Below are 11605 nucleotides of genomic sequence, written 5' to 3'. Positions count from 1 at the left end.
AAAATTGCTTGAAAATATTATAATTTGTAGAAAATTTTTAGGATTTTTAAAACTTTTAAGAAGAAAATTTCAAAAATATTCTATAAAAAATTTGAAATTTGTTACAAAAATTTCTATAAATAGCAAAAAGTTCAAAAATTTGATATAAACAGAAAAATTTTCGAAAAATTTATAAAAAAGGGAATATTTAAAAAAAAGGAAATTTATAAACATTTATTACAATAAGCGAAATTTGTAAAAATTTGCAATCTAAAGAAAGTTTAAAACATTTTCTAAAATATCGTATAGTTCTTTTTAGGAAAACTTTTCTATAAAATAAAGACACATTCAAACTAGGGATCTATAGTTAAAACGAAAAGTCGACTTTTTGCATTTTATGAAAAGTCGACTTTTCGAATTTTCCGACTTTTTCCGATTTTTTTCGACTTCTTTCGAAGTTTTTCGACTATTTTCGAATTTTTCCGACTATTTTCGGCTTTTTCCGACTATTTTCGACTTTTTCCGATTTTTTTTCGACTTTTGGATTTTTTTGACTTTTATTTACAAAGTCGACTTTTCGATTTTTTCATAGACGATAATCGAGTTATCGACTTTTTTGGAACAAAATAGTCGACTTCGACTTTTTTCGACAAAAAGTCGATTGTTCGATTATTCGAAAGTCGATTTATAGAACCCTAATTCAAACATTTCCTTTAAAATGATGAATCTTTAACATTTTTCCAAAAACGTTTTTTTAACTTTACTAGATTTTGTTTAAATAAAACTTATTCATTTGTATAACAAAAAACTACTTCCAGTACTTTATTATAAAAGTAAAAGACAAACTTTGTAATTCATCAAAATATATAAAAAAATTAACAAAACTGGTTTATAGTGTAGATATAGGAATGACAATTTCTACTCTTTAACCTTAATATTTCCATCTTAAGCCAATTCAGTTATTAGTCCTTGAAATTTATCCAAAAATATTTGTTTCGCACTACAATCCTTCATATTCTCCACAAATTTACGTATATTTTTTATTATATTCTCTTCTAAAGGATGACCACATTTTTTCATTATCTCCAATAGTAAAGATTCAAAACTCATAAAAGTTTCTTCATAGATTTGTTCGGGTGCCGATGAAATGATTTTCAATACTTTTATTTCTAATTTTTCAATTTTCTTATTGTCATCTTCTATTTGAGGCAATAGAAATTTTTGTACTATATTCGCATAGTTCGATAGGCAATGACGATAGTTATTAATAGAGTTGGGATTTTCAGTTTCATTGACAACGCCACTTAGTATGATCATAACATCGGATATATGGGGTAAAAGACGTTCACTGCGTGCCAACCATTCGGTTTCTTTCATAGTACAGCGTACATAGTTCTGGGCATGAAAAGGAAGAAAATCGGTTATTTTAAATAAACAATAGGATTCTGTAAGAAAAAGTTTAACTTACTATAATTAAAAACATTTCCGCTTCAGATTTATCTTCAATATCGAGTCGTATTAAAAATCTATCAAATTCTATGGGTATTTGATCGGGAGTTAGAGAATATTTTTGAAAGTAATACTGGGTGAGTGGTTTATATGAATCCTTTATAACTTTTGTTATCCATTTGCGATCTAGAAAATTTAAAAAATTCTTACAATATTATCAAAATTTTTTGAAAATTTTCTCTATAAAATTTCGAAAATTTTCTATAAAAAAGAAAATTTTCTATAAAATTTCTATAAAAAGGGAGAATATGGAACATTTGCTATAAAACGAGAATATTTCAAAAAATTTTTAAAAAACCAAAAAATTTCAAAAATTTTTTGTGAATATATAAAATTTTTAAAATTTCAAAAAAAAAAAAAAAAAAATATCGAAAATAAATAAAATAAATATTATTTTCTTACCCTTTTCAGTAGCATTTGGTAAAAATTTCTTTGAAGTCTTCTGTATAAATTGTATACATTCGCGTACAATTTCATCTCTGACATCCGAGTATGTTATCAAATCCCATCTAGCTTTATCCATAATTTGGGCCGCCATCAAAAGGACGGGAGCAGTAATTTCTCCAAAATTTAAAGGTTTATTTGACTGAGACTCACCATAGGAGCCAATTAAGTTAAGACATTTAACCAATGGTAATAAATGTTCAAACTGTTGTTGATCCAAATATTGATTAACATGTTTGTGAATAATTTTCTTAAGAAATTCTGTTTTATTATCGGGATAGTAGAGTGTAAAATATATCTCACATAATAGGGCGGGAAAATAACGTTGCTCCAGGCAAGTTAAATCATTAAAAACACCCAAAAGTTGTGGCAGAAAATAATTATTCGCTAGTGGTCGACATTGTTTGACGGTAGAACAATAGTTGCTGATTAAAGCCAGATTATGGCAGGCCATATCAAAGAACTTTTTCCAAGATAATTCGGCATTTTCAAATGTTAATATAAGAAATTGTTGCACATCAAAGATGTCATTAACACCATTATATCTATTAAGAAATTCTGTTATCCTTGAAGATATATCTGTTCGCGCAAATAATGTCGAGTTAAAGCCATATAATTTGCATTGATAGTTAATTACTTGAAGTATTTGTTCGGTATTATAATTTTCTAAAGCTTTTAATATTAAATCACTTAGCTCCTCATAATCTTCCGGTTCAATATCCATATTTTCCATATTAAGTTTTATATCTTCTTGAGATTCATTTTGGTTCTCTTGATAATTACGTATAATTTCTAGTCTTATAAAATCTAATATTTGTAAACAATGCTCCACGGTCATTAGTTTAATATTTTGTTTAATAGACTGCAAACATTCCTCGTTACCTAAAGCCACAGTGCGATTGAGTAATTCATCAAACCAGACTTTTTTAATATTATATTCCAATTGACCATTGTCGAGGCTATTCAAAATCTCTCCTATTGTGGCATCACGTATGATTTCCTCTAAAGTTTTAGGTCTGATTTCTATTACCTTTAATTGTTGGTGTACATCATGACCAAATGTTTTATTACTTAACATTCGTTCTCCCACTCGAAAGGCCATGGTGCCTATAACTTCCTGTAGATTTTCTTTGTCATTTAAATCAATTTCTACCCAGTAAATGAAAATGTCAATTTTAACCAACATTACTTGTGTTTGTAAAGCATTTAATAAGGCGGTAATAATTTTTAATTGTTGTTCTTTTAAATGTTTTGATTCTTTATTTGCTTCAGTTTTCTTTAGTAATTGTTTGCAAATATCATATTCCCGCCAATCTTCTGCAGGATTAGCTTTATCCGCATTTTCATAAACATCAAATGTATATAAAACCAATTCGAGCAAATGCTTTAAAGCAAAACCCGCATATTTATATGACTTTTTTTTGCTAAAATTTTTAAATTTTTCCGAATCGGGTGTGTAAAATAAACGCAATAAATTCATGGCATAATCATAAAGTTTATTGTGAATAATACGTGTATCTACATTATCCATAAGCCTTAATTCGGAACGTGTTATAGAGATGAAGATGGATTTAAGTAACTGCTCTACTTTATCTAAAACCTCAAAGGCATCATCTATATATTTGAGGGAATCGGTGGCTGGTTCAAAATATTGAAATGTAAACCAGCAAGGAGCATAAGATAACATTTCATAAAAGAATTGTTCCAAATGTAATTCCCACACTAAAGTGACTAATAAAAATTTTGGCATTAAGGGACATATCTCTAAAACATGCACTAGTTCGGGATCATCTTTTAGATTGTACTTATAAGTAGCATCTGTGTTGAGCATTAGAAACATTAAAATTTTCCTTAATTTTTGTGTTTTCTTAACGTCGCTTAATGGTTTTTTATGTTCATTGTCGAGTAGTTCACGTTCTACTAAATATTCCTGTAGACGTCTGACCAATTCATTTATAAAGGATTCATTACCTGTGAAGATTATGTTTAAAAGTAACAAACAAATTATTAGTATAATATATTATGTATAAACTTTCTTGGCTCTACATTCAATGTTCTAGGGATCTGAAAGATGCTTCTCTGAATATTGCAAGAAAACTTTTTTGAAGCTGTATTTCTACCCCCATCAATAACTGCACTCTCGTAAAATAAAAAGCTAGACAAGTTGTACTGTATCTATCTATCTATCTATCTATCTATCTATCTATCTATCTATCTATTTATCTATCTATCTATCTATCTATCTATCTATCTATCTATCTATCTATCTATCTATCTATCTATCTATCTATCTATCTATCTATCTATCTATCTATCTATCTATCTATCTATCTATCTATCTATCTATCTATCTATCTATCTATCTATCTATCTATCTATCTATCTATCTATCTATCTATCTATCTATCTATCTATCTATCTATCTTAATTATTTGCTAAGTATGCCTTCCATCTTCAGTCATCGATTCATTTTTGACCGGTATACTGATGTAAAATCTCCTACTGATGGTAAAGCAAATCCATATATAGTCAGTCACGCATGTGTTGATAAAACAATAACTTACCTCCTCGAAAATGCAATTTATTAAAGGGTTTCAATTGTTTATTACAATATTCCATAATGGACTTGATGCCATCAAATTCATCACAGTATTCCATAGCTGTTTCTGCTCTTAGTTTATCTAGGGTTTTAAATAAATCACGCATCGGTAATATTGACTTTACAAGTGGTTATTAAATGTTTAAGTTATAAAAATTAATTTGTAAAAATAAAAAAATTACTGCAATTCTTTTTTGTTTGTTTTTTGGCACACAACATGTAAACAACAACTGTTATTCCGGCCAGAGTCCTGCGCCGATAAATTTTAACGGCGTATTAAAATTGACTGTACAATTTTTTGTACTGTACAATTATATACATTCTGGGGGATGTACATACCAGCCTGTTATGTGGTGCTCCTTAACATTTGAAGTTTTCATTTAAATGATTCATATATTGTGGTGACATTATGGCCCCCAATAGTTAGTATCAAATCCAAGCTATATAACCTAGACATATTATATGCTCTAGGTCCGTGAAGACAAATTAATTTTATATTGTAAAATACCGTAAATGTAAAATACCGGAATGTTATCTGTTAATTATTTAAAATGTAACGAAAATTATCTATTACTTGCCGGCTAGTCTTATTCGGCTTTAAGTCGAACTGCCGGCGCAGTTCTCTGATTTTGACATTGGTAGGAGTGTTGCTAATTAATTTTAAATGATTTTTTAATAAACGAAAGTAAAGGAATATGAAACGGTTTAAAACATTAACACCAACAACAAATTATTGCTAAATTTAAAAAATGTAAGATGTATATTTTTATAAAAATTATTATACCTTTCTTAAAAAAGTAGTTTGTAAATAAAACCCGCAATTTTTTAAGGCAAAAATACAACACTGCTTTATAATTGACTCAGTAATAACCCTGTTTTTGTATATTCTTTCAAACACCGGTTTTTATTGCATCTTTTGTTTTGATTATAAATATAAAAAAATATTAAGAAAAGGTGTGTAAACAAATAGAAAAATATTAGGATTTTCTCTTTTTTTCTCTTGGTGCAATCAAACTTTGAATTTTTATTGTGTTTAAAATACTTGAAAAACTGTAAGAAAATGCATTAAAATAAGAAAAAAATATAAAAAACAAAAAATCACAATAACATACATTAGAAATGAGTGAAGAGTTTGAATTAAATGCCTTACAAAATGGTGCAGATGAAATTAGAACAACAAATAGCAGCAATACAAAGGCAGAATATTTAATACAACAATTAAATGCTACAAATTTTAAGAAATTGGCCTTATTTGTTGTTGTGGGATTTATAGTATATCATGGCATCCTTAATTGGCAATATGGTAAGTAAAGGAATGTTGTTAAAATCAATTATAAGATTTCTTAACTGTGTCTCATTCTTCTTCTTCATAGGTAGTGACTCCTGCCAATGGCTTTTGTCGAAAGGACGTTTTAAAGGTGATAATGAATGGCAACCGTACGGTTGTATGATGCATAAGTACACGCAAACGTAAGTTATTTAAATATTTATAATAATTATTATATTTAATTAATATTAATTAGTTTTTCTGTGGGTATAAATGAGTCATTGCTGGTATTGTGTTGTTATAGTGGAAAAATCATGCGTGTTTCTTATTGGTTGTGTGGTTCTGTTGATAAGCTTAAATTTAATTTATAAATGATGTTCTTTTATTAATTACCCAAAGAATTAACATTCTTTCATTATAAATTTAATTGAATTGATAAAGGCATTAATAATTTTTGTTCAATGCAATTTATTGTTTATGTTTTTTTGGCGCAAAAAATGTCAGAAAGTCAATGGAATTTTTATACCCTACACCACTATAGTGGGGAGGGTATTATGCGTTTGTGCTGAAGTTTGTAAAACCCAAAAATATTGGTCCTAGAACCACCTTAAAGTATATCAATCGCCTCGGAATCACTTTCCGAGTCGATTTAGCTATGTCCGTCCGTCCGTCCGTCCGTCTGTCTGTGTGTCCATGTAAACCTTGTGCGCATGCTACAGGTCGCAATTTTCAAGATAATTTGATTAAATTTGGCACATACTCTTTTTTTGGTTCAAGGACGAACGCTATTGGAAATGGTTAAAATCGGTCCATTATTTCTCCTAGCCCCCATACAACCGTACCCTTGAATCGGGCCTTTAGGCTCATAATTACGTTAAATGTATTATAATGTCAACAAAACAAATAGTTTTATAGAACAATAAATGACAATGCTAATTTTTATATATCCCCCATATAAACCCCCCCTTCAGATATTGAATATTAGGTCAAAATTAACTTATTATTACTAATAAAACGATTAAAATCTACATAAATGACTTTGAAGTAGACGTTATTTCATCTACCAAAATTTATAAGGATAGGTCCATATTTACTCCTTCTCCCCTATGAGCCCTCTTGCAGAAAATCTCTTTTTTTCATTAAATTCTATTAATTTATTATATTTTATCGCTTTATTTCTAATTAGCGATACGCGCCGCTGTTTGCGTTACCTGGCCTTTTGGAGTTATAAAAATCACTTCGTTTTCATTGGCGATTACTCCATACATCAATTGTATAAACAATTTATCAATCATTTACATCCCAGCGATGATGATAATGGTTCAATGCTTTTACAACCACCCATTGATACAGAATTCGAAGATCGAAAACTTAATATGAGAGCAACCTATATATTTGCCAATGAAGTTTCGGATTTTCTCCTTGAATCTCTTACCAAATTTGAAGATACCAAAGAAGTGCGTGCCGTTTTTGTAGTGGGTTTTACTCATCGCAATTTCCTAAACGGCAATGTTACCGAAGAACTTTTAAAACAATACTCTGTTAATCTAACACGTCTCCTGGTGCCATTCGATCATTTAGTTACTCAAAAATCAAAGGTTTTATGGAAACTACAAGATCGTGTAAATGAAGAAAAATTACCTGATATGTGGAAGCTGGTGAAAAATGAAGATATTGATCGTTTGAATCGTGTTGCACGTACCGTATTTCGTTATACGGATGCTACAATTTGGGAATCAGCTTGGCATATATCGAATGGTTTGGTAGATAGTGCCGTCGATGGTTATAAGTTGTGTTCATTGGGTCTGCGGCATTATGTTCAATTGATGTTGAATATGTATTGTAATGATTATATGAATTATAATGATGGCAGCTGCTGTAGTAGTGCCGAGCCGTATACGCTCTTGCAGATTGTTACCTATGCGGTATTTGGTGTGTGGTGAGTAGTGTTATGTGTGTGTGTAATAAGAGTTTGTATTAGTTTTACTTCTTTTTCAATTCGAATTCTAATTTTTAATAAAATATATTTTTATAGAAAATTTTTAATAAATTTCTCTTGTCCCATTTCAGCATAATTTTAACCTGCGGCATTTTTCTAAGACGTTGGCTTTTACATTTACGCGGTCATACTTTGTATACACCCCTGCAACCACAACGTCATGATCTTCATACAGCCACCATGTCATCAGCGTCAGCAAATGGTTCTTCATCGTTAAGTCTGGCTAGTATGGACTACACTACACCCATAGTGGCCATGGCTATGTTGGGCATTATAATGGCCTATTTCTATATATGTGATCGTACCAATTTCTTTATGAAAGAAAATAAGTATTATTCTGAATTTAGTTTTTGGATACCGGTAGGTTATGTTTTTGCCTTGGGTCTTTTCTTTACCGAAGACTCAAAATTTACCAAAGTTCTCAATCGCGATCAATCAGATGAGCTTAAGGGTTGGATATTGCTGGTGGTATTGATCTATTATATGACTGGCGCTCATCGGGTACTACCTATACATATGCATATTAAATTGCTGCTCAGTGGTTATCTGTTCCATACGGGCTATACTCATTTTTCGTATATGTGGCAAACTGGCAATTCGGGTTTTGTTAGATTTTTCCAGGTAATATTTCGTTTAAATTTTATGACAGTGATTTTATGCTTTTGCATGAATCGTCCTTATCAGTTTTACTATTTTGTACCGCTCTTGTCGTTCTGGATGTGTGTGGTATATTTTTTACTTTCTTTGCCGCCACGTATAACTGCCCAATCGGTGGAATCAAATCCTTTACATTATTTATATTTAGTGGGTAAATTTGTGGGTTGCTTTAGTGTGGTCACCATATTGTTTATGTCTGAGGTATTTTTTGAGCGCATATTTGTTACACGCCCCTGGAAGGCTCTATTCGTTACCACCGATGATGATATACATGAATGGTGGTATCAATGGAAATTGGATCGTTATACGGTCATGTTTGGCATGATTGCTGCCGCCTGTTTTCATATAGCTCAAAAGTATAGTATATTCGATGATAACAATCATGGCAATCTATTTTCCCGCAGAACATCTATAACGGTAACCCTTTTGGCTTTACTAGGAGTGGGTTTTTATACCGCCTTTTCTTTCCTCTGTCGCAACGAACAAAATTGTGAGGAGATTCACTCATATATAGTTTTCATACCCATAGTGGGTTATATTATTTTACGTAATATATCGGGCATGTTACGTACCCGCTACAGCACGTTTTTCGCCTGGTTTGGACGCATCTCTTTAGAGTTATTTATCTGTCAATATCACATATGGTTGGCGGCCGATCGTCATGGTGTTTTAGTTTTACTGCCCGGCTTCCCCACTCTAAATATGATTATTACTTCGTTTATATTTGTATGCGCCTCGCATGAGGTTCATCGTATTACACAAATTTTACTGCCTTTTGCAGTGCCCAATGACTGGAAATTAGTTGCACGAAATTTCATAATATTTCTTATAATCCTAATACCAATAGCTCATTCTGATGGTATGTTTTGAGAAAGTTCTTTTCCCTTTATAATTCAGACTTAATTTTTTCGAGTTTTCTTATTTATTTAAAGATTTGTTTTTAGTATAATTTCATTTTTATAAAAACTAAGTTCAGTGATTTTGAAATGAAAGAAATTTGTATAGGATTAAAATCTTTTGAAATTTCTTTCAACTTCTATTCGAAAGGAACTATTTTTAGTTGCAGTTTATTAGAAAAAACATTTTTCATTATTTAGTAAAGTTAACCTTGGTCTAGAAAACAAAATTTTGGACAATTAAGTATTAAATACTTATTATTAAATTTTACAACTTATTAAATCTCTATTTTTCTTTAACAAAATCAAACTGAACACAGTTTTCTGCACAATTACCTTTTGTTCGAATTATTACCCCTTTTTTGCGTTACAAAACCTAACAAGTGTTTTTAAAAAACCTTAACTTTAACTAGAATTAAAGCAAAACAAAAAAAAAAAAAAAATAAACATTAAAATTTTCTTAATAAGCTTAAAATTAGTACTACGAATAATAAAACAACAATTAAACATAAATTTCAGTCAATTTAGTCTATAGAAAGTTATAAACTCTAGTAATCTTTAAATTAGTGATAAAAAATATTAATTAATCTTTTGTTTTTCTTTAACACTTAATTATTTTGTAATTAATATTTATTTTTGTGTACTTATTAATAATTTCTTTATTTTATTTTTTTGTTTTTCTCTTAATTTAGCTTGGGTCACAAGCACAAATTAATAATGTTTATATGAATAGAAATATAAAAACGAAATTAAATGAAACAAATCACTTCAAAAGACCTTAACTTTGGTTTGGCAATATTACTACAATCAAGAGTTTAACAAAATTTCAAGATTCCCTTAAATAATGCAAGAATTCTACAATCAAGCTTTTACATCAAATCATATCATAAAGGTAAGTCACATTTTTTTATTTTCATCTAAATCTATTTTTTTTTTTAAATTTATTTAAAAGTAAAAAATGGAAATAAAAAGAAAAAATTTAAATAAAAAGTAAAACTAGAAATGAAAAGAAAAAACAAAGATTAATAAAAAGTAAAAATTAAAACATAAAGAAAAAAACTAAATAAGCACTTCTCAAAATGATCGCTTACAGTATTTAAATTATTGAGCAATACAAAAGCAATGTCGTATCGTTGTAACGTTGTATGCCATGTTCCTGTAACAACTAAAATTACAAAATAATCAAATTGGGTGGTTCTACATCAATCTCCAGGCCTAAAAATTGGGCTACTTCAACTCGATGTGTATATAAATCAGTTGGACAGAGTGAAGTAGGGTTGGCTGATCAGTTGAATATGTGGTGGGTGTAATGAGGGTCCTGATCACATGCAGGACATTAGTTGGGGACGGCACGGTCTATACGTGAACAGTAGGCATTGAGCCTGTTGCTCCTTCCCGATCGTAGTTGCACAGGAACTACTCTTGTTTTCTGCGGCAGGTTTTCTTCCGTATCTGCTATGAGCAAACTCCAAGTACGACATTCATGCGGTATCACGCGACCGCGGAATTTATGGCTTCTCTATGAATGTTGTTCAAAACTGCCGATACGAGGACTGATCCAGTGTATCCTGTACATATCTGCATATGTTTTCCTCTGGGAGTATCCAACTGTGTGATGTTAAAATTGTGATGACTCCTTCGATGACATCCCAGGAGGAACTGTTTGGTCAACATGACGAGGTAATTTTGCAGCCCGTTACAGTCCTTAGGGCGGCATTTTAGCAGATTTGAATGTATCTCCACTGGGTATCACTGAGCGAAGGTGACCACACTGGAGAAACATAATTAACCACTGACCGACCAATCGTTTTATATGTAGCCAACAAGGTTTTTTTTATCCATACTTTATCCCAAATGTTGCCGGCTAGCGCTTTGAGGACCTTGTTTTTACTTCGCAACTTGTGCGTGATTGCAGTGGCGTGAGCTAAGGAAGTAAAGAGGCTATAAAATGAGACCCCCAATATTCTGCATTTCAATACGATTTGAATTTTTCTCCTTTTCACAACCTTAATATTCTGCAATTCGGATGGAGCGCTAACATAACAATATATGTAAAAAAAACCAAACAATAATGTTTTTACTAGACTGGTCTATGGTTTTAAGGGTTAATAATAATAATATTATTCTTTGTAAAATTTCTCTTACCTTTTTATTAAAAAAGCTTTTTAAAGTTTTTTTTTGCCTTAAGAGTAACAAAGCTTTTCTTTAACTTTTTAAGAGAAGTAAATCCTTTGGTTTATAAATTCAAATCATTT

General features: G+C 30.4%; 2 protein-coding genes across 2 annotated transcripts; one reads left to right on the top strand and one right to left on the bottom strand.

Moving 5' to 3' along the window:
* Positions 1-771: 771 nt before the first annotated feature.
* Positions 772-4773, bottom strand: LOC111687435. The gene is made up of 4 exons (XM_023449876.2): positions 4497-4773; positions 1891-3903; positions 1448-1614; positions 772-1374 (listed from the first exon to the last, which is right to left on the bottom strand). Exons 1-4 carry the CDS (start codon positions 4636-4638, stop codon positions 925-927), a joined length of 2772 nt encoding a protein of 923 aa, XP_023305644.2. The 5' UTR covers positions 4639-4773; the 3' UTR covers positions 772-924.
* A 745-nt stretch (positions 4774-5518) lies between these two features.
* On the top strand, positions 5519-9793 carry LOC111687436 (N-acetylneuraminate 9-O-acetyltransferase). The gene is made up of 4 exons (XM_023449877.2): positions 5519-5834; positions 5905-6001; positions 6985-7737; positions 7869-9793. Exons 1-4 carry the CDS (start codon positions 5651-5653, stop codon positions 9322-9324), a joined length of 2490 nt encoding a protein of 829 aa, XP_023305645.2. The 5' UTR covers positions 5519-5650; the 3' UTR covers positions 9325-9793.
* Positions 9794-11605: the final 1812 nt, after the last annotated feature.

This window comes from Lucilia cuprina, chromosome 3 (assembly GCF_022045245.1).
Source record: "Lucilia cuprina isolate Lc7/37 chromosome 3, ASM2204524v1, whole genome shotgun sequence".
Taxonomy (NCBI): domain Eukaryota; kingdom Metazoa; phylum Arthropoda; class Insecta; order Diptera; family Calliphoridae; genus Lucilia; species Lucilia cuprina.
Note: the sequence above shows the minus strand (reverse complement) of the source record. Positions and strands in the feature narration are given on the sequence as shown.